Here is a 25,534-nt window from a genome sequence, read left to right as displayed (position 1 = left end):
TGTTGTATGTGGTGGTATCTCTGCAATAAGATTTAAGTCTTTAAATGGTTTTTATTTGTGTGAGTGCATATATTTGCTCATCATGAAAGCCTTTTACAGATTATGCTAATTTTTAACATACGACAGTTCATCTTTGAGCCCAGGTCAGCAGCAGTTAGATGGAGCCCCATTGCCTTCCCATTGCGTCCCTTCCTTCCCTTTCTCTCCCTCCCTACAGCGGCAGGGTTTACAGTAACTTCATTGAATATTTGAGTGTTAAAAATAATCTAAAACTGACTCAGAACAACAGAATTCACTGTGCTTATTTTAAACCAGCAGCTACAGAATTTTCATGGCTTGTATACTTACTTGAAAAAGTCACACTTAAGTGCCCAAGTACAGAATTCAGGCCTTGCCGCCATTCTGCACCCAGTCATACATAACTGGTTGGTAACTGTGGTGGATTAAAGATGGGTGCAGGATTTTTACCCTCCTCCCATTGAGTGGTGGAGGCTATGGCCCTCCCTTTGAATTTGGGTGGGTTCTATGAATACCTCATCCAACAGACTACAGCAGAAGTGACTCTGTACCAGGGCCAAACATAGCCCTTAACTATCATGACAGTTCCCACTTTCCACCTCTTGGAACTCTCGCTCTTAGAGTCCTGAGTCATCACGTATGAACTATGACTCTCCTGCTGGAAACAGTACATGGAGAGGCTCGGAGACCACATGGAAAGAGAGAGGCTCAGCTGAGTCCAGCCTTCCAAGTGTCCCCACCAACATGCCAGCCAGACATGTGGGTAAAGTTGTGTTGGATGCTCTAGACCAACCCAGCCCACCAGGTGACCTTAATCCATACCACATGGAGGAGAATTTCCAGCAAGCCTGGTCTAATTTCCTGACCTATAAAATCATGCACTAGAATAAAATGGTTCCTATTTGAAGCCACTGGGTTCTGAGGTAGTTCATGCAAGTACAGACAACCACACAGCAATGAAGACAGCTAAGACTTTGTAGTGCCTTTAACCAATGGTGTGTTCCTTGGTGTATGCTCCTTGCTTGACTGTCATGGCCAAGTCACCCAAAACAAACACTGAGTGATGCCCCCTCTGAGCCACCCAGCACCGTAGGAGCTTTGCATGAAAAGGAAAACAATATGGATGAGGTTCTGGCCTCTCATGCTGCTGCTCTCCAAGGGAGGGAGACAGACAATAGACAAATACATGAGTAAACAAGAAAATATCAGGTAGTCATTAGTGCCATAACATGATAAAACAACAACAACAAAACACCAACCAAAGAACAGGTTGAGATCTTAGAGAGTGGGAGCTACTTTGCATGGAGTGGTCAGAAAAGCCTGAGGAGGTGACTTTGAGCTGGAACCAAAATGGCAAGAAAAAGCCCCAAATGCAGACATCTGGGGAAGGATATTCTGTATGGGAGGAATAGTACATCGGTCCTAAGGCAGCAACAAGCTTAAAATGTCCAGTGAAGAGCAGGAAAGGAGGTATGGCTGGGACGCTTGTTAGGAGGTGAGATTAAGGAAATTGGCGGGGTCCAGGTCTTAGAGCACCTTGTAGGGCCACGGGAAGGATGTTGGATTTTATCCTGAGTACAACGGGAGGCCATTGGGAGACTTGACACAGAGTTCTGACATGAGATGATTGGTATTTTGAGAAGCTTCTCGGGCTGCCAGGAGGAGAGTGAAGGATCAAAGAGTGGAAGCGCTCATTTTAGTGACAGAGAGTAAGGCGTGGATCAGGGCGGAGCCGTCAGATGAAGACAAAAGAGGACTGGCCCGTAGAACACATTTTGGAAAATCAACAGGACTTGTGATGAATTAGATGTTGGAAGAGGAAGACGTAGTTTGTTAAATCTTAGCTTTTACACACGAGAAAACTGAAGCCCAGAGCAGCTTGCTCACCTTGCCCAAAGCCATACAGCTTGCCTGGGTGGAGACAGGATTCAGATTTTTCTGTCTCTCAATCTCTTTTGCTCTTTTCACCACACTCCACTGTGGCTTTCGGGGCACATTGCAGGGGATGGGCATTTTCAATTAATTAGTCAGCTAGTAGGCACAGAGAGAAGGCTTCACTCACAGGTTTTTCCAGGGGCAGAGACGCTGACACCTTCTCCATCATCGTAGATGGGAGTCACCGTGACTTTGTACTCGGTATTGGGAAGCAGAGGCTTCAGAAGGAGATTGTTCTGGCTCCCAGGCACCATAACCTGAAGAGAAAAACAAAGGACCATGGTGCTGCTTAAGACCTTTATTCCTGTTGTTTTACTAATGGAGCAGGACTATGGGGACTTGGAAATAATCAGAAGCAAGGCAATGTGCTTGAGAAAAAGAGGCATGCGTGCAAAAGCATTTCTCTCTGGAATTCACCTCACAGCAGCCCTCAGCTTATAACCTCTAAAGCAGGTTTAAATTTGAAGCAATTAGGCTCTGAGGAATCCTCTTCTCTCAACATCTTTTCAGCATTTGTAAAGTACCCAGAAGTGAGAATCATCATCTATTTGGAAAGCAGGTGTTTATAGCTTAGGAGGGTTCATTCTATAACCCAGCCTGCTTATCATTTTTTATTCCACTTAAGTATCCTCTTGAAAATTCAGCCTTCCATTCTTTACTCTCTCAGACATAATCCAATCCCAGCACTTTAGAAAAGAATGGAAAGTAGCCAAGAACAATAGAACCACACATTAAATCCGCGTTTTCCAGAGCAAAACAGAGTTAGCAGTAGGACTAAAAACGGAGGCAGCTTTTTTATTTCTAAACGGAGATGTCTTCCTCAATCTGAAATCACCATCACTCTACCTCTCAAGGCTACAAAAACGGAAATGCAGGGGTGAGGTCCACACTGCACAAGCATCAGTGTAACACGCCACGTGGCTCAGTAGTGAAAATTCTGGTATCCCCCCAAAGAGCATATGGACCAGAAAAGCCACATGTTCTCAATGTTAAAACCACAAGCCTTTCTGCCTCTGCTTCTGCAGTCAGATGCTGGCACATCTCTGGGCCATCTGAGGAACTTAATCATGGCTGGAAAAATGCTAAGTAAGATCTAAGAACTGACCCAAACGTGTTTCAAGGAGTCACAAGACTGGGACCGCTGGAGATGCTTTCTGATTCAAGGGCTGGGTAAAATGCCAGCAGGCAAAGGGCTGTGCTGTCTACTTCTGGATGAGGGAAGAGACCTATAAATCATGGAATAAGCCCTAGGAAGCCTCGAGTTGAACCCAGAAGCAGCTGTTGCTAAGATACTGCTAAGCTCTAAAAGCAATTTTCTAAAATGTACTGTTAAAAAGGAAGTCTGAATTAGGTGATTTTATATTGAATTAGTATGATTTTACTCCTTGAATGAAAGGGACACTGAAATATACTACAGGGCTGTATGGATGTGGACCCGGGAGGAAGATTTTTTTTTTTTTTTAAAGAGCTCTGCTTTATTCTCGAATGAGTTAGATAAGCCTGGCATTAAGGACAGGTAAAGGAAGAACAGGGGTTGCCCTGACTTGCATTACCCCATCAATGTAGCTTCCTTCAGGGCACTTCTTTTAAATAGAACTCCTTCGAAACACAGAGCCTGGGCATTCGGTCCAAGCTGTCTGTTTAGCAAACCACCCATGTTGATACTCCTTAAATAAGGTCATCTCTCAAACTGAGAAATGCACGGGCTTGGAATAAATCACATTTAGACGGTGGAATTCTGAAAGCAGTAGTGCCATTTTGGAGGAATCACTGAGCTTGTTAGGAAGTACTGCTGTGGTTTATAATAATAGTCTTTTACCCAGCAATTACTACGCGCCAGGTGCTACCCTAAGAATTTTAATATAGCAATTCACTTACTCTTCACCACAACCTTTTGAGGTAAGGAGTAACCTTACATGAATTTTACATACGGGGAAACTGAGGCCCACACAGCTATTGCGTAAAGAAGCCATCCTGAAATCCAGGATATCTAGCCTGAGCCTTGCTTTAACCACTACACCCTGCTCCATGTGGCTACACCACTTGAACCTTTTTACCCTAATGATATTCATTTCCAAGAATAAAATGTAAATCTCCTCTTGGGAATGCAAAGTTCCTTCTGCTTGGCCTCTGCTTATTTGCACAGAGCAGGGTAAAGACGGGCTCTTACTAAAAACAGATGCAGCAGATCACAGCAGATGGCAGTTTTGTTTATAAAACAGTTCTATAAAAGATGCTTATGATTAAATGAGATGCAAATCTAACCAGTGAACTTTCACATTTTAAATTTTCTTTTAGAAATGGAACTTCATGTCTGGCTCCATTATTGTCCAAAGCTGTTCGGAGCAGCCTGGATCCCATCAGTAGAAATAGGGTTCCCTGCATCTCATTGTGTTCCCACCTTATAAAACTGTGTCTAGACAGTGAGTCAAATGCTATCTGTGGTAGGGGGCTGGGTAGATTTGGCGCTGCCATTTTAACTCCAATCTATTGAAGACTAATATTTTTATAAAATACAATAAAACAAAATTTCTGGAAAAAATGATCATGTCCTTGGATGTTGCAGGATCGTCAAATCGCTATAAATGTTTCTAAAAGCTTAATCTTACTATCCGAACTTATCTTGTAGGAGACAGAGCCACACACTGAGTATACGTGTCCTGGAACATTTCTTGCAAATCAGAATTCAGGTCATGGTTATGGATGTTGACATCTAGGCTCTAGAAAAGTCTGAAATCCTGATCAGCCTTTCACAAATAAAGAAGTGTGAGACCTCCATACCCTGACAACAAATTCAGGGCAAAGTCATTGCCGGTCAAGTAGCTTTACTTTCTGCAAGTTCAAAAGCTTTTTATTGGAAATATTTGGTAGATTTGATTAGGTTTAGCAAGTATATGAATACTTCACTTACTCGATTGGAAAAGGAAATTGAATTCTCCTTGTTTTCCATATACTGAAGTTTTACTTTGTTTACTAATGTTACAGACGAATACGATGCTCTCATTTGATCATTTCCTCAAGCAAATCTAATGAGCTTTTATAGTTAAGGAAAATTTGGTAAGATGGTAAGAGGCATTTCTCTTAACTGGACACAACTTTCTCACTTTTATAATGTGCTTTAGCTCTCTGCCTTTCTCTGTCATGCATTATTACTTAAAGATACTCATTTGGTGTTGGGAGTTCAAGGCCTTTGAATTTTGTTACAGATTTGCAACCACCTCCCTATTTTTGTTTTATAATCTAAATCTAGATGCACCCACTTTCTGTCTCTAATAATAATAATACACTTATGTAGAAGTAACATTTCCTAAACACTGAGATATGAATTCTCAATTAATCCTCAGTTGGGTCCCTGAAAATATGCCTGTAAATTAAGTGTGTACAAATCCAATTCAAGTGGAATTCGGTAGAGGAGCTTGATATTTAAAATTCCACAGTACTTTCTTCGGTTTAGCAAAAACACTTCTGCACAGTAAATAATCACCACCAAATTTATCAATATTTTTCATTTTTATGAAGGGTTTGCTTAACTGGGGCCACATGTGTGTTTCAGACTTTTGATCTTTTTTTTCCTTCATGTAGGTGTCCAAGTGTTTCAAAATAAACAGTGTGAAATGAAAGAAACTAATAAAGGGAATATTATCTAGAGACAACCCAAAGTAAATATTATTATTATTTTACCTTGCATAACTTACAAGTACATGCATGAGATTAAATTGTTAGTCTTCCCAAGTTGCAAGATAATTTAGCAAGAAGCTTAATATGTTTCTTGGAAAGAGTAGAAATAAAAAACAAAACTCTTATTCTGGGAAGTTTTTATGGGTCTCATTTTTAGGAACTAAATTAAAATATGGGACAATAACAGGGCAAATGAAACATCCAAATTATGTCCCTAGTTACCATTGTTAAGTACAATCTTATTTTGAATTTTTCAATCGTGGGTCATTTGAAATGTATGATCTGAGTGAATTTATAACTCAATTTAATTTGTTTAAGTGTCCATCAACCTTCTAAAAGCACCCCAGACCAATTTCATGGACCTTCTGGTTATTCACCGTGCACCTGACTTATTCCGAAGGGTATCGTTGTGCTCTGTAACAAGTCCTCTATCAGCCTGAAATTAAATACTTTCCTGAGACAATTTTAGGCTCAAATAATTGTTTATGTAAGCACATAAATGAAAATAATTTTTCATCAAAGGCTTTATATGTAAGGAGGAGGAACAAAGGATAATAATGTTATTCATTGAGCAATAATGAATTTGGAGATGTCTTTCCTAGAGTGTCTCAAAATAATGCAGCAGGGGGCAAGAAATACAAGTAATGAGGTTAAAGAAGGCATTGTCCATGACTAAAAAGAAAAATTTCCTTTAGATGCAAACTGGAGTTATCTGGTCTGATAGGAAGCACGTCCAGGAAACAATGTTCATGTTCTTGAATAAAAGGAATGATATGGTGTCAATTAAGAAAACACGGGAAGGCCATGACTCAAAGTGTACCCAGGTTTCTAATATAAAAAAACAAATTAGATGAAACAAAGAAAACTCAGCATATAAAAATCCAAATCCCCTTAGGGAAACAGTCAGATTTAAGAATAAGTTAGAAATGACTATAGAACTGCCGAAAATGAGTTGATGTCAGTGAAAAACATAACTATGTATTAATGGATGCTCTCTTATTAGGAACACTTCAACTATATAAAGACAACCTTTCATGCATGCTTTGCATAGAAACTTTTAATCATATTCCCAAGGGCAAAGAAGTTTAGTATATGTGTATATATTAAAAGTCTATATGTTAGAAGTTTATATATGTGTGTGGTTGATCCTTGAACGACACAGGTATTAGGGCTGGTGAGCCCCTGCACAGTCCAAAATCCATGTATAACTTTTGACACCCCTAAAACTTAACTACCAATAGCCTTCTGTTGACAAGAGCCCTACCGATTTGTGTAAATAGTTGATTAACACATATTTTTGTATGTTGTATGTATTACATGATGTATTCTTACTATAAAGTCAGCTAGAAAAAAATGTTATCAAGACAATCACAAGGAAGAGAAAATACATACACAGGACTGTATTGTATTTATCAAAAAAATCCACATATAAGTGGCCCTGCGCAATTCGAACCCGTGTTGTTCGAGGGTCAACTGTATATACACACAGTGACGGTATGCAGTGGACAACGTATGACCCAACTTTGGTGCTCTAACGAATTGTCAGGGCAGCAGAAGCAGCATGGGAGACAAGGTTCAGAAGCTTGCTCAATTTGAAGCAAGTCGAATGTGGAGCTAGTTTTGGAGATAGAAAGGTCATCAAGAAGCCAGTAGTGAAGTCTGCATGAACAGAAAAGATTAGTTTCTGGAGATGGTAGAGTCACCAAGAAATGAGCAGTCCAGTTTGCACGGATCTCTGGAGACAGCCTCATAAGCTCTGTTAGTCAGGGAACTGCATGGTTTCTAGGCAGTTGTACATATACAGACCGTTCCTACCACTTCTTCCGCATGGTCCCCTTGAGCAGTCAGGTAGGTCACCCTGAACTGCTGCACGCTGCTGTCTGAAATGTCCCATTTTACCCGCAGGCTAGAAGTGGTTTCGTCATCTACAACCAGGTTTCTGATTCCTGTTCGGAAAACTGGAATAAGCACAACCAAGGATTAAAGAACTTTTAACCCATCATATTCCAAAATGAGCTCTAGAGACCGTCTGCGGACATGGCAACAAATATCACTTAATATATCTCTCTAATGTAGAGTCATATGAAGAACAATTCAGCTTTAGTGGTTAATGGCAGGGGTGGGGGTGGGCATCATATCTACGGGTGGCAGATAGAAATGAGTTTAAGAGATACTTACAAGGTGGACCATGGACCCCTCAAAACTATATATATATATATAAGTAAAGGGAACTGGGGAGAAGTCCTTGGGCAAGGGGAACCTCCAGGGGAGCATGCCCACGAACACCTCCCACCAGTGCTCTGCTGGAGAAGCAAAAATGAGGGACCAGATGGGGTCAGCCTCAGTGTATGATCCAGCATCCAACATACATCCTATTCATTTGTTCCCTCATTTCTATTTCAACACCTGTCACTCAAAGCATACATCTCTCACCATGGCTGCCTCTATCCATTCAGCCCATGTGGATATTATCCTTCCTCTGATATCTGTCCAAACTCCTTCACCCATGCTCTCTGACACACTCCTTCTCCTCTCCCGAGATGCTGGCTCCCTCCTTTATCCCATCTGACTTCATTTCACTCTGTCCATCTCCAGTGATTCTTTCTTCTCTTCATTCATCCATTCACTCAGCAAACATTCACTGAGTGTTTCCTTTATGTCAGACTGTGTTAGGCCTTTGAGATACACAGGGATGAACACTTAACAAAAATAGTAAAAGTCACAGAGGAGGGAAGAGAGTGACATTTAGCAGGCAAAATTGGGGGGAGGGTACCAGGTAGTGGGAATGAGAGACAATGTCTCACCTTCAGGGCTAGGAGTTCTAGATGGCAGGAGGAAATGGGAGAGCTTGGAAAATATGGCTGAGTCCAAGAAGAAAAGCAGAAGGATCTTGGATGTTATGATAAAGAGATTTGGGGCACTGTGCTAAAGAAGGGCTCGATAAAGATTAACTGGAGAATGAATGAATCAGTGAATGAATGAATGGGTGATGGAGAGCCACTGAGGGTTTTAGGTGGGAAAAAAAGCGGTATAATCAAACTTGTGTTTCACCTAGTTGACTCTGACAGCTAGTTGGAAGGTGTATCATAATGGGGGTGAGGGAGGCGGAAGTTAAGTTGAAAGAGAAAATAGCTGAGGTGGGAAGCCCATTAGACCAGCCAGGTCTCGGTTACCCACAGAAATGCAAGGACACCATGATGTGAGTAATTCTCAACAGACGGCAATAGAAGTCACTGTAATCAAGAGAAGGAATAAAGTCCTGGGCTGTGCTATGTGAACATTCTCTGAAAGACTAAATAGGAACCCAAAACAAAGATGGAATAGGTAGAGATGTCACAGTGAAGTCCAAAGACTCATTGGCATTTAGGGCTAAGGAAAGGTTGAGAGGTTCTAAGAGGAATAAAATTTGAATTGGAAGGCCCCATTCCTAAATAATAATGTAAAATAAATAAAACTGGGACAACATAACTTCTGTTTAAATCAAACTTTTCTTATGGGTAAATGGGGACAAATTCTATTTGTCCTTACCTGACGTCACAGGTCTGGTGGGGGCTATGGTCGTAGATGGTTCGGTCCAAAAACTGTCAACTAAAAAAATACTCATTACTTTAAAATTCTGAAATGATCATAACTACACGTTTGTGTATAGCATTTTATAGTTTTCAAAGAAAATTTCACCTATATTATCTCACTTGTTTCTCCCAACCACCTTGAATCTGGTTGCAAGAAAGAAGAAATGAGCTGTAAATAAAGCAGACGTGATACCTATTCTGCTGATAAGGAAACTGAACCCCAAAGAAGTGAATGTTTCTAATCACAGATACTAGCCTTCAGATAAACATTTGAATTACACATATAACTTTGTGAAACCTCCTGTTACTGTGAAATGGGGCATAACCACGGTAATTAAAGGAAAATAAACAGTGCTGTAGATCATGCTGTGAAAGGGCAGCCAAACAAGACCACCAAGGAAGAGAATAAGTGCATTTTCTATGTCGTGTATTCACCCTGGGCAACCAGCGCATTGGAGCAGTTGTGTGGTTCTCTGCCCAGAGCCCCCTCTTCAGGGTCAACACATTCATCACCAGCTTCTGGAATACTGGCTGCCAATGGCTCAGAGCTCTGGGAACTGCCCCCCCCGAGGTCACAGACTCTGTTATGGGATGGCCCACCTCCAAATACTGGAGATGCAGGGATACAAAGGCTCAGCCTCATTGACTCAGTTTGGGACAACTGCGGAGGGTCATCCCAGGTCCAGAACTCCTCATGGAATTAGCCAAAGGCTCAGTTTGAGCTTCTCCCTATGCCTCATCCTGCCATCCTTACTTCCTTACAGATGTATCTCCCAACTACAGTCTTCAATTAACCTTCTGGATGCAATTTTCTGTCTCAGAATCTGATTCCACGGAACCTCATCAAAGAAAATTTAATATGCGGTTAATAGCTCATATTTAAAAAATGAAGGGATGAATGAATCAGCGAGTGCATTTTATACAAGATTCTTGGAACCAAGATTGACTTGGGAAATTCCAAAAGCTCTTGGACATGCTTGCCCTCAGCTTATTTGTTCGCTCCTTTATTCACTTATAAATTATTTTACCCATCCATCCGTCCATTCAACAAGTATTTATTGCACAGTTAAAATATAACAAGCACTATGCTACTGCTGAGGACATAATGGTGAACAAGACAGATATGGTCTCTGCCTTTATGGTGATAGCCTAGGATTCTCATATGCTTCACATAGCTGTTTCATTAAAAAGGTGAGGGCACATGAAGAACTCTGGGGGATATAGAGAAATGGAAGCCTCTGTAGGCAGGAATAAGGTGGATGGGCAGGCAACCAGGTGGGCGGGGGAGGGTATCAGAATGGATGGTGGCCACTGGTGAAGTCCCCTCAGCCAGACTGACACTTACGTGTGGTCCCCACAGCGGTTACCACCTCACTCTCGCTCCCATCATCCATTATGGCCAAGAGCGACACTTCATATTCAGTGCCGGGCTCCAGGCCTTCAATAACATGTGAGTCTTGGTCTTCTTTTAGGAGAACCTGAAAAGCATTTGGTGCTTAGTAATTGGGTTTACTGGAATAGCAGTGAAAGTTAAGAAAAAATAATAAAAAGGAGAAAAAGTTATCCTGAGCATAAGCAAGAAACAACTAAGCATAAAGAACTCCAGGGCCACTGAATTCGATTTTAAATTCAAAGTAGAGACCTAATTCCTTTCCATTCCCTCAACAAACAAGCTATTAATATTGCAAAAGTACCAGCTGAAATTTTTTTTATTCAATGTCATTTATGAAAGTCAAAGGACCTGAAAATATATTATATATATGACGAAGACCCTAGCCAAAAAAATACCATTTTAATCTTAGAAAAATCATATGATTTGACATTTATAAAACTCCATGCCAGGCAAAATATTAATTACTTCTGGGATTCTCAATCTCTTCTAAAGTGAAGACTAACTCAAATGTGCAGTGGGTATCCAACTTCCAGAGAAAATGCTCCAGATTGCTTTTCAGTCTATTTCAGACAACTCACTTCTTCAGTCTTCCCACCATAGACTGGAATCCACATCAACTTGTGCTGCCCTTCATCAGCCGAAAGGGGATGCCAGGTCACTCTGAAACTATCTGTCGTCACCTCATCGATTTCCAAGTATTGCTGGGCTGGAACCTCCTCTGTGAGCCAAGGAAGGAGACTTTGTCAGAGAATGGAGAAGGCAAGGAAGCCAAACTCAAGCAGCTCCCAGGGCTGTGGGAAGAAGGCTCTCTGAGGAACCCCTGGCTTTAGGAAAGCACATGGAAGCTGAGAAAGCCATGCCCATCAGCCCAGTGGGACCTCAAGTTTCTGCAGCCAGCATTTACCCACGGTATAAATCAGGAAGACCATGGACACAGCACAGTTTTTAAAGTCTTCCAGTAATTTCCAGAACTCTTAGATTCTCTATTTGGCTCTTTTCACGAACTATAAAAAGTAAGAGTGTCCTATTCATTAGTTTACCAAGATATTATTTTCTCATTATGTTGAGGAAATTAACAAATTGGTGTCCTCAAGGTCTGGGAGATGTCCCTGTTAGTTTTATTTGCTTTTGTGCTTAAATTATCCCCTTGTAATAAGTTAAAGAAGAACCTGACATCCTTTTAATCTTCTACATATGGGTGCCATCGGAAGTGAAAGATGATTCATCAGACCTTCCACAGTTTCATACTTCAGGGATGTACAAGAGCCCGACATCCAACTGTGTGTCAGTCATTCTCAGTCATTGATTTTTATTACTTGAAATTAGAGATTTTATTATTTATTTTTTAAAAGATTTTATTTATTTATTTGAGAGAGAAACAGAACACAAGCAGGGGGAAGGGCTAAGGGAGAGGGAGAAGCAGACTCCCCACTGAGCAGGGAGCCCGACATGGGGCTTGATCCCGGGACTCCAGGATCATGGACTCAGGGATCATGACCTCAGCCGAAGGCAGACGTTTAACCCACTGAGCCACCCAAGCGCCCTGAAATTAGAGATTTTAAAACTCTTTCACAGGACACCAGGAGAATCCCACTGGAGTTAGCCCTCAGGAAGTTTTGCGGAATTACTGAACTTTTTTCTGTCAACATTATTTCTCAATGGAGCATATTTCTTCTCTCTCCAAAATAGCTCCTCCTGTCCTCAGTATAGCACTCAATTGTTTTCCCAAGCAAAGCAATGTTAAGTTCAGAAAGCAAACAATAGAATTGTTGCCACCAAGAGGCAAAAAATTTTTGTATTTATTGACTACAGAGTATATACAGAAAAGGAAAATCATGCAGTCATGCCTTATGTTTTTTATTTTAGTATTTAAAAGATTCCATATTGTTGTATTAATATATCAGGCTGCATGAATATATTATTGGCTACAGATTGATGTCTTAGGTTACATATTATGAAACTGTCATTCTTGCAGGTCAAAAAATTGTTGGGTATCAACAATTTTGGAAGTTCAACTTAACATACATGCATATGAAAACAGAAGAAAGCTGTGAAATTTTTAGACCCATAGAACAAAAGAAATGGTGTAAGATTAGGAATAGAAGAGTACACACATTTATTTAACTGGGACCTTTTGAATTTAGATGATCTTTCCTCTCTTTCCCTTGCTTTGATAGAAAATAATGAAGCAGTACACATTCTAGTCACCTAATTGTTCAGTTGTTAATGCAATGTAGGGGCGCTGGGTGGCTCAGTCGGTTAAGCATCCAACTCTTGGTTTTGGTTCAGGTCGTGATCTCAGGGTCATGAGATGGAGCCCCATCTTGGGCTCTGTGCTCAGTGGGGAGCCTGCTTGAGATTCTCTCTCTCCCTCTTTCCCTGCCCCTCCCCCCCACATGAGCATGTGTGCTCTCTCTCTCTCTCTGAAATAAATCTTTAAAAATAATAATAATACAACACAAAGATCAAAATGCAATCTCTTCAAAATCACAGTTGAGGAAGCTGCTCCAGCTTCTGGTTTCTATATAGTTACTCTTGGAAACTTCCAAACCGTAATAAGGCTTACCCGTGGTAAAAATTCCAGTCAGAGGCTCCGACTGCCCCTCATCATAGATAGAGATAATGGCCACAGTGTACTCCGTGAGCGGCGTCAAGCCCTTCAGAGGGAAGGTAGTAACAGGATCGACTTCAACCTGCAAAACAGAGAAGTCGGACCAGCTACATCCAATACTCTCCAGACACAGGAAACAAAAGGCATTTTCTTATTGTCTGTAGTTTACTGGGCCTGGCAGCAGAGCTATAAAGACTTCCAAAATATTACTGAATTCTAGAATCAGTCAGCTTCTGTATTACACAATTCTAATCTTCACCTTTAAATAGATTACCTCTCCGTTAATTCTGAGGACATCTTTGCAAACAACGTTATTTCCACTCATTAAAGATCTAGAAGGGAAAGTGCACACACCTGACAATGCTACCAGAAATAAATATAATGTTTCCAGCCTGATCTGCTAGGAGCAGCCAGTTTTTGGCTTCACTGCCTGGGCTCCCTGACCCATGATGAATTATCACACAATAACTCCTGTAAGAGCTACCCAGATGAGCAACCATGCAGGGGAAGAATCAGGGGATATTCACACCAAAGATCGTAGTAAACATTTGAAATATTCCTTTATCTTCCACAGAGAGATTTATTTGGGAAAAATATGTACCAATCTCTTTAGAGTACATAAGGGATGAAGTGTTAAGGATAAGGACCCAGGGTATAGGAAGGATTAGAAAGGGAACAGCAAAGAATGAAGAAAGAAACCATAAAGTAAGGGTGCCTGGGTGGCTCCGCTGGTTAAGCGACTGCCTTTGGCTCAGGTCATGATCCTGGAGTCCCGGGATCGAGTCCCGCATCGGGCTCCCTGCTCGGTGGGGAGTCTGCTTCTCCCTTTGACCCTCCTCCCTCTCATGCTCTCTGTCTCTCATTCTTTCTGTCTCAAATAAATAAATAAAATCTTTAAAAAAAAAAAAAAGAGAGAGAAACCATAAAGTAAGGAGAAATGGAAGCAGGATTTAGAACACAGAGCCCTGAGCAAAGCCATCCTTGATGAAGAGAAAAAACACACACAGCTTTATCACTGAAAGTTTGGGTCTTGGGCCTCTGAGCTACATAGCACTGGGGGCATATTCTAGACCAAGTAAATGGTGCCTGACTTAAGCATTTTCTGTACATTGTTCTCGATTAACCCTTCCAAAACCCCTGTAAGGGAGGCACTTAATAATAAGATGCTGAGGAATGGAAGAAATGAACCTACTTACCTGATAGCAGACTCTGCCAAAAAAAGATACCATTTAAAATGTTTTCAAGAGGTATTTAGAGCAATATCAATAAGATCCATTATTTACAATACTATCAATGACTAAACTTGATAGCACCTGAGGTTAAGGGGAAGTTGACTAAGCTTACTGTATGGATTTGCTCACGGAAGTCAATGTGACCTTTACCAAAATATAAAATGTGTCACTGTCCTACTTAAAACCTTCCTTGGCTACCTCTGTTGCCTTCCAAATCAAAACCAAGCATCCTGTGATGACCTCTTGGTCTTGCATAATCTGGAGCAGTGCTCTTTCTCTTGCCATAATATGAATCACCCACTGGGCTCCAACCACACTGACCTCTCAGGTAGTGTCTTTCCCACCTCAGGGCCTTTGCACATGCAATTCATGCTTTTTGGGATCCTAGCTCTTTTCAAAACTAGACCTTTGCCATCTCTCAGGACTGTGCTTAACTTTTACCTCCTGACAGGGGGTTTCTCTTGTCACCTACCTCAGTAGGGCTATCCCCTAACACTGCCCTTGTTTGTTTCCTCCCGGCACCAAACACAGCCTGCGATTATTTTATATATTTATTTTCTCCTGCGTAGAGGGTAAGCCCCTCCAGGGCAGGACCTTGTTTAGCTTCTTCAGTACTGCATGTTGAATTATATTTGTTTTTGAGTGAACAGAGGAGGCACCAAAGATCATTTTTAAGACAGATAATAACGGGCTCATTAGAACTCAGAGCAATCCAGAAACCATATACATCGCTAAGAAATCAAATGCAGGTAAAAAAAGAGAGTGTGAGTCTTGGCGGAAGGAGCTTCCATTTTCATCCTTTTGGAACCCTTAGCCACTCTTCTAGAGAGGGCCAACCAACCTCAGCCACCCTGGCTGAGATACCAGACACAGAAGTGAAGTCATCTTGGAAATTCTGGCTCAGTCAAGCTCCCTCATGAATGCAAGAGTCACCTCAGCTGACACCACATGGATCAGCAGAGCCAAGCTGTCCTTGCTGAGCTCTGCCCAGGTTGCATAATCATGGATTATTATTTTAAGCCAGAGTATTAGTTACAGGAGTGAACTGAAAATATTGATTATCTTCTTCTGAATCTGGGTCTGATAATATTATAGGTCATTCTTAGCATTTAATGTTTACTTTGGTTTAGGTATTGTCTGCATGCTTCCTGTGTATTAGTTCCTTTAACCAGTAGTCCACAACCTTGTAGAGTAGCTAATTATTACCCTTAATTTGAAGATGGTGAAACTGAGACTCTGAAAAGTTAAGGAACTTGCCAATGGAAAACCAGCTAGTACCCAGTACGTCAACACAAGTATTTTATAGGACTCAAAATCCTATGCACAGTATGGCTTCATTAAACTCACAGAAAAGACAAATCTGTATTTAAAATAGGAGTTCAAGACATGTTCTTCTAAATGATATTTACATATTGCCTCTGTTGTTCTGGATTATAATAGCTGGGTTTACTGAGCACTTACAACATATCAAGGACTTCACATTCATTGTCGTGTTTAGCCCCTTCTTCCGCCCACCAAACCCTAGGTATTTATAATAGCTATTTTACAAACAAGGAATGGGAGGCCTAAAGACCTAAACCAACTTCCAGAACATAAATCTATTAGCTGGAATGGGTAGTTATGCCTTGACTTCTAAGTCCCAAATCTGTGACAAACAGGCATTTCATGAAGATACCAAACATACACAAAGCAGTTAAAAATCAAACTTTCTTTGGTACACCAAGAGACAAAAAGGGAAAAAGTGTGTATATACACACACAGTTTTCCCCTTTTATATATGTACATAGATACATATGTATATACGTACATATCTTTTCAGCATACATGTTGAAACATATATATATATATATCTGTTGAAAAGATCTCTTTTATTTATTAAAGCATTATTTGACTTTGAACAGACCATATTTTATGCATTAACTACTGATTATTTTATTCCATCAAATGAAAACGTTAAGGTGTAATCTATTTTTATTAGTCATATTATGTTTTAGACTGAGTTCTGGAACTGATTTTGTTGGTAGTACTTTTAAGATGTAGGAGAAGAATTTGAGAAAATGATAACAAATGACCATGATCTCATGGTTATATAACTATTTTTGAAAAATTTTCAAACATTCTGGCCTAAAAGCTTAATTTCAGTCTAATTCTGGGATGGATAAAGAAAGAGTCCTTGATGAGGAACAAGGGACTGGGCTCCGCTCGGGGCTCTCTTGTTGAGTCATAGCTGTCGGGAACTGGACTTGGGTCTGAGTCTAAAAACTGGCCTTTCATTTATAAAACTCAAATGGCAGCACTTTAGTTTTCCATCCTGCTTGCACATTTCCCCAAATCCTCTCCCAGCACATGCTCTCTGAGATGGCCCTGTCCTCAGCTGGACAAGCCATGTTTTCAGCATGTTTTCTCTAAGGGTTGCATGAGGGGCTCTCTGTAAACTCTCAGAACAGTGGCTGGTTCAAGGTAAGCACTCAACACGGGTTAGCTGCCATCACCATCATCACCACTGACATTTGGGTGCCCTGTTTCATTTTTCTTCCTTGGTCTCCAAGCAGTTGGAGAGAGGGATAATACAGAAAAGACAAAAGGGAGAAAGAGGAAGTGAAGGAGGGAAGATGGGAGGAACAGGAAGTAAATCAGAGAAATATAAATTGAGTCAAAAGCAAAAGCTTATGATCAATGGCAGGTTACATAACTAAGTAGATTTTGGTTGGGACATTTTAAAGTTCATTCCAGAATGTTTTGGAAGTTTCCTAAAAACCTAACTACAGCATTGCCTGTAAATAAAAGCTTAATTAACACAAGTTAAAGCAAAATATAGTAGGAATACTCACCCTTAAAATCATATATGCCAAAATTAGGCAAAGTAATATTACACTTAGACAAAAGACATTTGTCTAGCAACATTTAGTCTCAACGGCATGGTTAAGAATTAAGAAATAAGAACACACACACACACACACAGACATATACACACCAGTCAAACTGGAAATGCTACAGTAAAACCACATATTGTTTATGTATTTTACTCAAATAAAATTTTCTCAGATTTTAATTCATAGACCATTTTCTCATGTTTTAAATTCAGTTTTACCAAATATAGTTTTCTAATTTCCCAGCATAATACAAATTAGAAATAGCAAGTGCCAAAGGCATCTCCAAGAAAAACATTACAAAAAAACACATGTAGTTCTCAACAAATATATTAGTCTGGGGTCATTCTTTATAATGGCAAATAACCTAAAATACCATAAGAGGCCACAACAGCTGTTGTTAACAGGATGTTAAGTACATTTCTTGTGCTGATGATTTCACAATATATATAAATATCAAATATTAGCAAATGTGCAGTATTGTGCATTCATTATCCAATGTCCCATGTGAGGGGGCATTCTGCAAAATACTGCTTGGATTTAATTGTAGGAAACAGTTTGTCTCTGCAAATGAAAATAGTTTCTTCATCTGGTCAGAAAATAGAAGTGATGTAATCCAACATATTTCCCTCTTGGTCTTAACTTCTTGGATCAAGTTGAGGAAAAATAATAATAACTTTGCTATCTATCCTGTTAAAATATATTCCCAAGGAAGGAATTTGTGGAGAAATTATTATTTGTGAAGAAGTTATTAGTGACTGAGTATAAGATAGTGTATCTTCATGAGTTCTAGGAAGTTCTGCTATTTTAAAGTATCTTCCTACACAAAACTTGAATTACTCAGTTTTGTATTTAACTCATCTAACTAGCATCTTTCAGATGGTAGTTTACTCAAAAGCAGAGAGATAAAGTGGACTACACTGACATTAATTCTAGTTTACAGCATCTAGGAAGATACCTACTTCCCCACCTCCTTGCACCGGGGCAGACTATATACTCCAAAGATGGCCACATCAACATATATCTCCCATCCCACCTGCCTCTCACCATAGGTGGGACCAGTGTTCCCCCTCATGTTGAATCCATGTGGGGACTTGTGATATCTCCTACCAGTTGCGTGGGGTGGAGGTACTGCTATAAATAAGAAACTTAATGGATCAAAAACCAGGGCACCTGAAATTAAATCTTAGCTATTCTGTGACTTCTCTGAGTAACTGAAGGTGACAGAGCTTTCACCTAGTGCTCTCTCTCTCTCTCTCTTTCTCTTTGTCTCTTCGGACACATGTTTGGGCACTCCTGAGCCAGCATGCAACAAGTCCCTAAAACTGCCATGCTGGAGGGATCCTGTAAAGAGTCTAGTTGGAGACACGGAGAGCTGCTCTGGCTCCCAGCGGACCCAGTCTTCCCAGACCAGGCACCAGACATTTGAATGAAAAGCCATTGTGATGACATCATCAGCAGCCACTATTTGGCAATGATCTCATGAGTGACCCCAAGCCAGAAATATAGATCCAAGTAGTTGACGCACTAATTCCTGGCAGAAACTGTGAGAGAAAATAAACAATTTGTATTGTTTTAAGCCACTATAGTTTTGGGAATGATCGGTTGTGCAGCCAGAAAAAGCTAACATACACCCACCAAAAAAAAAAAAAAATAGAAATTGTGATCCACAGCTAACCTCATTAATTTCCGTGCCATCTGCATTGTTATATACAATTCGATAACCACTGATCTTTCTTGACGTTGGGTCCCAGGCTAACCGAGCACTGTTCGAGCCAACATTGGAGATTCTCAGGTTTCTTGGTGGACTTAAAGGCACTTTGCAGTAAGTGGAATAGAAAATAATTAAAATGTTAAATAACATACACCTAAAGAAGCCAAAAAAACCCCCAAAAAACCCACCAACCCAGCATCTTTGATTTCTAAACGACTCACATATGAAAAATTTTACCCAGATAATAACTTACAACAAAGAAAACGAACAAATTAACAAAGAAAAAAACTTTCCTTGTAAGGAATGAATAGTATTAATAAGTTACACGTGCTTAGAAATAAATAAGATTTAGGTACATTTTCTGTGTCTTTCTTTTCCGATCAATGCTATTATTACAGCCTGCTATAAATAAGAAACTTAATGGATCAAAAACCAGGGCACCTGAAATTAAATCTTAGCTATTTCATTCAACTGTCATTCGATGCTGGCAAATCACTCTGCTGGTCTTCTCCACAATGTCCCACGTGTAAAGAGAGGTTGATGGCCTCTGTCCTCTCTACTTGGGGATCTACCAGGCATTTTCAACTTAACCTGTCCCAAACCGAACTACTGACTCCTGCCAACTTTTCCAATCTTCTCTCTCAATCTCTCCCTCTGAACAAATGGAAACGCCATCCTTCCTATTGTTCAGGCCAAAAACCCTTGAGTCATCCAACGTTCAGGTTTCTGAACATAGGTCACCTTCCCACTGAGGCCCTCCAGGATCACCGTCCGTAAAATAATGCTTCCACCCCATCCCCAACTCCCGTCCCTGGTTTATTTCTTATATTGTGATTTTATTGATCTACTGTCTCTCTCCCTCCATATATTGTAACCTCAGAGGATTAGGGATTAATTTTGTTCCCGGCTTTATCCCCAGTGTAGCAAGTTCTCAATATATATATTTGTTGACTCCATGAGTAGAAGGCCTGCCCTGGATAAATCCCACTGGCTTTGTGGGAAGGTGTAAAAATGAACACTTTGCAGTTGCTCTAAAATTATATGAAGAGGCATTAGTATTTCTGCAGATTCCTGTCAATTCCATAGTTTTCTGTACTTCTTCAAGGGCCCTCTCCTGATTCAACAGATTAAAATTTGTCAATAATTTTTGAGTTTCATGAGCTTTTACAGGCTTATAGTACAACCAACTGTTAAGGTTTATCACATGCTCTATGAGTCTGAGATGCTCTGGAACAGATCGTTATAACTCATGTCTCTCATTAAACCCTTACAATAGCCTGCAAGGAGATTCTAATATCCCCATTATATAGGTCATAAAACTGAGGTAACTTGGCCAAGGTCACAGTTAGTAGGAACAGAAGAGCAGTTAGAGTTAAACCCAGGCAATCAATCAATCAATCGATTCACGAGCCTGTGATAGAGGGCTGAGAGAGCCAACAAAGCAAATACCTAGAAGACAAAAAATAACAGTTGTCAGCCATCGCCACAAAGTACGATGCTTCCTCACCCAATTAGCGAAAAGTGAAAATCGGTGAAAAGACCAATTCTTTTCACTCATTCAATACATATTGACTATTTGGCCATAAAGAGCCTATAGAGTTTAGTGACTCTCTTAATACTTCAGGGGCTGGAGAGAAAGCATAGGAGAGAGAAAAGAAAATAATAATATAATTATTTTAAGTGTTGTGTACGCTTTGCTCCAAATTTTTCTGGAGTTCAGTTAAATTTAGCAGTTGGGTGGAACGATGTCTAGTTTCCTTTCTGGATAAAAATGCCAGTCCTAGGAACAGGTACCCACAGACATCATTTTTTTAGGACCATCCCCCTCCTTTTTTTAATCAACTGGTATATTTCCTGCCACTAAATAAAATACACATTTTCTTAAGTTACAATTAGCTCCTAAGAGGTTTCAACCTAAGCCGGTATTCCCAGTTTAGAATCCCAACAGGTATTTGGGCTTTTGTTTCAGTACTTCCTCTGAATGACTGAGCCGCTCACGTGTGGTTTCTTGGCCTGTGACAGGATCGCTGGCCTCTTCTCCGAACATGGCATAAACTGTAACTGTGTACTCCGTATTGGGCATCAACCCACTCAATTCAATATCTGTGTGGGTGTCTCCAATTTTCATCTGAAAAGAACACAGGTTAGCAGATCGTTAGCCAATGTGTACCATTCATGTTGATCAGAGTGTGGCTGAGGAAAGGTGAGACTTCGTGGAGTAAGATTTTGTGTCCTCACAACCCCTTATTCAAACGCTTCAGCCATAATTTTTCATTGTCTGGTGTCATTTTATATTAGGAACAGGTGCCATGGGGCCATACAAAACTGAACGTACCCATGCATGCTGTTTTCGGATAACGCTTCACATCTGGACAAGTAGTAATCTCAGCCAGAATAACAGAGTCACAAATTTAGTCCTCAGAAGAGTGTGGGTGGAACTGAGTCAGAAATGTTGTCTAGAAAGAGTATAAGCTCTAGGTCAGCAAGCTGGGGACACAGCCAAGTGGGCATCTCTCATCACTGGCTAATTTTAACCAGTCCCTTGGCTGGGTGCCCAGTCTTCACTTCAAGCCTGACTGAGCTGGACCAGTTTTGTTGCCCCATTCAACAAAAGGGCCCATGCACTTGGACTGCAAGTTCTTTCCAGGTTGCAGAAGAGATCAATCCACCTTCACCTTGACATCCAGCGTGGCAATTTGCTTTTTGATTCTGGGCTGACTTTTCTGACCCTTGGAGTCAAATAAACTAGCCAACATTCTCAGTTGTGTGACAAGTGCCTGACAGCATGGTTTTATTTTTGTTTTGGAAGGAAGAAAAATATCTCCAGAGTCAGTCTCCAATCACACAAGTGCCAATGTTATTGTCAAATTAGAAATTCTAATTCTGAAATATTTCCACACATATAAAATAAATGTAGAGAAATGAATGTGATTCACCCTGTTGCACCCACCACTCAAATTTAATAAATATGAACATTTTGTCATATTGACTTCCGATCTTATTTTTTTAAATTTTATTTTATTATGTTATGTGAATCACCATACATTACATCATTAGTTTTTGATGTAGTGATCCATGATTCATTCTTTGCATATAACACCCAGTGCTCCATGCAGTACGTGCCCTCTTTAATACCCATCACCAGGTTAACCCGTCCCCCAACCCCCTCCCCTCTAGAACCCTCAGTTTGTTTCTCAGGGTCCATAGTCTCTCATGGTTCGTCTCCCCCGCCGATTCCCCCCCTTCATTTTTCCCCTCCTACTATCTTCTTTTTTTTAACATATAATGTTTTATTTGTTTCAGAGGTACAGGTCTGTGATTCAACAGTCCTACACAATTCACAGCACTCACCATAGCACATACCCTCCCAATGTCTTCCGATCTTATTTTTAAAAGAGCTAACATATTCAGATAAAACAGAAGTTCTTTCTCATTCTTTCTGTTCCCTATCTCTACCCTAATGTTGAGGTGTCCCTTACTGATCCAGTTATTTACTTCTACTATGTATATATCTGTAAATAACATACAGTTCTGTATGTTTAACAATGTACATAAAGGGAATCATATCAACATAATTTTTTGCAACTTTTTTTTCTGTCAATATTTCTGTTTCAAGGTGTATCCATGTTGATGGGCAGGACAGAGATGACATTATTAATTCCTTTATGGAATTCTTTTGTGTAAATATTCTGCTATTTTCCATCCCTCTATTGATGAACATGTCAATCGTTTGCAACATTGTGTTTTGAACAAATGCTTGCATCCCAAAAAGCCTTGCAGGAGGTTTCCTTATGATATATTCCTTAAAAGGTTATACATATCTTCAACTTGATGATATCTTTCAAATTATTCTCCAAGGAAGCTGTACCAATTTACATACCAATTTACATGAATAATTCTATTTCCCATATGCTCACTAATATGCAGTTATTACTAAACTTTAAAAACTGCTGATCTGCTGGGTGTGAACTGGTATTACTTTCTTTCTTATTTTTTTCCTTCTTGGTGAAGCTGATCATCTTTCTAGCTTCATTTTTTTGTCTCCCTTCTGCCAAAATAATTCAGATCAACATTAAATCCAAATGAACTAAAGCTTTCTAAACATTAGGCGAAAACAAAACAAACAAACAAAAACATGTCACCAATGCTCTGTTCCTGACACTCAGATTCACCATATTTTTGGCCCTAAACATTTCTGTCACCAGAAGCAATGTTAAAGACAATGTTTAGACAATAGTAAAGATTTGAGTTCTGAACTCCCCCTTGACCACTCTATCTGCCTAGTCAAACACTCCCAAGTGTTACAGATATTTCCTCATCATTCCTTGAATATCTATATTATAGTAATCATTCCTTATAAATTAAAAACAAAGCCTAAAATAAATCATTTGAAAGTCAAAGATTCATCATTTAAGATGGAAAAAATGCAAAAAAAATCCATGCTAATCCATTTTTCTACTTCTCAAATTAGGAAAAAAACTTTCTAAGTCAGTGTACATATGGGGAAACAACCATCTGTGAATTGCATACATCAATATAAATTATAACAAATTTCTCTAGAATCATTTGCTAATACTTAGCATAAGCCTTTGCATGCCCTTTGGAAAAGATAAACTCCATTTCTAGGAATTTATCCTAAGGAAATAATCTGACAACTTTGCAAAGTTATATGTTAAGCATGATCACAAAAGCATATTTATTCAACACATTATCTAAATGCCCAATAACGTGTAATTTATTAAACATGCCCTGATACAAAAAAACAATGTAATACTATAGCACCATTTAAAACAACCATATAAAATAGTATTTAGTGGTATGAAAAGATATTCACAATGAACAAAATAAAAACAGGAGACTACAAAACCATTCCCATTTTCTGTGTTTAAAAAAATGCATTAAAAAGGACTTAAGCAAATATTAACAATAGCTATTTCTAGGTGGGGGGATTACAAGTGATTTTCCCCTTTTAACTAATGTAAATTTTCTAAATTTTATACATTTAACTTTTAGAATTAAAAAAAGCCATTTTCAGGAAGTCAAAGATTCTAGGACTCTAGTAGGCAGCAGGTGGTTACCTCTTTTTCATCCCCAGCCAGACCCTCCGTGAGAGGAGCATAGAGAATCAGGTATCCCGATGCTCCAGGCACTGCGTTCCATTTTGCCCTCAGACTGTTCTCGGTTACATCATATAGTTCAAGATCAGAAACCATGGGTAAAGCAACTGCAAGAGATTTTTTTATTAATGTTCAGCCATTTATCAGTATGCTTGTCTATTTCAAAGTATCTAGGTGTTACTATCTACTAAGTAAACATAGTTTACTTTTCAAATAATATTCATCCTTAAATATGTTCACACAATCATGCCAACCCCTTCCAGGAGGGCAAACATAGTGAATGTTTAAAAGCAGGAACAACATCTTCTAGTTTCTTATATCCCACTACAGTGATGGGCACGTTTCTCTGGGAGCCAGTCAAGAGCAAGGAGACTATTCTGACCACTGTTTTATGGCCCTTGCCAAGCGTCTGCCATGAGGCAGCTATTAAACACAGTCATTGGGTCACTTAGTAAATGACAGAATGTGTGGCTGGATGAACAAATATGTGAATGAACATATACCCATCCACACAGACACAATGAGGAGACATGAATGAGTCGGTAGTTAAATTAGTTCCTAATACACATTCACTAAATACTTGCTTATTAAGTGAGTACATATATTTTGTGTCCTTCATCACCAAGGTTGCTCTCTCCTTATCAAAGCAGAGGTCTATAATATCCCTCTGAATATGCAGCACTTGCAAACTGCAACTACAACATGGACCCATATCACATAGAGCACCACAACCATTGCCTAGGAATTGGATTCAGGATGGCCATCAATACAACCTGAGCAGAATTCCAACTTAAGAAAGGCCACCTAAGCAATGCTGTACAAGGTCAGACGCGGGGTAGAACTCAATACATACGTGTGGTTTCGGTTCCCCGTAAGCCTTCACTGGCCGTGTGAGCATATATTGCGAAGACTGCTATCTGATATTCAGTTAAAGACATTAAGCCTTTCAACACCGTGGAAGACACACTTCCATCCACCACCACCTGATTAAAGAACAGTTCGAGGAATGAGAGTATGGAATATCTGACATGCAGAATTGAAACCAAAGAGCAAAATATCTCTAGCAAGAACACATCATTCAATATCTTCTTATTTGTGCCACATCGTCTTTTCCACTGAGGCAGTCAGTTCTCCTTGAATTCCTCTGGGAATTGATGCACCTTTTATGAAATATGTCCAAAAGTCCCTTATTAAGTTATATCTGATGGAGAGTGTCTTTCCCAGGCTAATTGTTATCTTAACCACCTGCACTTAAAATTGACATGTGATATTTTTCCATGGAGTTTTGGGAAGCATTTAACAGACTTATTAGTCATGAAAAAGATAGAAGTATTGGAAGCACTCTGACTTCTTTTTCAGTCCAGATGATTTAAATTTCCCTGCTCTACTTCTTG

General features: G+C 39.8%; 1 protein-coding gene across 4 annotated transcripts in view; it reads right to left on the bottom strand.

The window, feature by feature from the left end:
- The window catches only part of COL14A1 (collagen type XIV alpha 1 chain), a 211,633-nt gene that overhangs the window by 114,348 nt on the left and 71,751 nt on the right, over positions 1-25,534 (bottom strand). For 3 of the 4 annotated variants that reach the window (XM_021688762.1, XM_021688765.1, XM_021688764.1), the window contains 10 exons: positions 24,994-25,123; positions 24,102-24,247; positions 21,022-21,151; positions 18,988-19,127; positions 13,163-13,289; positions 11,175-11,314; positions 10,549-10,681; positions 9,160-9,219; positions 7,438-7,589; positions 2,081-2,210 (listed from right to left, as the gene is read on the bottom strand). In XM_021688762.1, coding sequence (XP_021544437.1) covers positions 2,081-2,210; positions 7,438-7,589; positions 9,160-9,219; positions 10,549-10,681; positions 11,175-11,314; positions 13,163-13,289; positions 18,988-19,127; positions 21,022-21,151; positions 24,102-24,247; positions 24,994-25,123 — 1,288 coding nt within the window. The remainder of the gene's footprint in view (positions 1-2,080; positions 2,211-7,437; positions 7,590-9,159; positions 9,220-10,548; positions 10,682-11,174; positions 11,315-13,162; positions 13,290-18,987; positions 19,128-21,021; positions 21,152-24,101; positions 24,248-24,993; positions 25,124-25,534) is intronic. The other variant, XM_021688763.1, reaches the window with a different exon arrangement.

The sequence above is a fragment of the Neomonachus schauinslandi genome, chromosome 4 (genome assembly GCF_002201575.2).
Source record: "Neomonachus schauinslandi chromosome 4, ASM220157v2, whole genome shotgun sequence".
Classification (NCBI taxonomy): domain Eukaryota; kingdom Metazoa; phylum Chordata; class Mammalia; order Carnivora; family Phocidae; genus Neomonachus; species Neomonachus schauinslandi.
The sequence above is the reverse complement of the archived record's forward strand: the minus strand, read 5'-3'. Positions and strand labels throughout refer to the sequence as shown.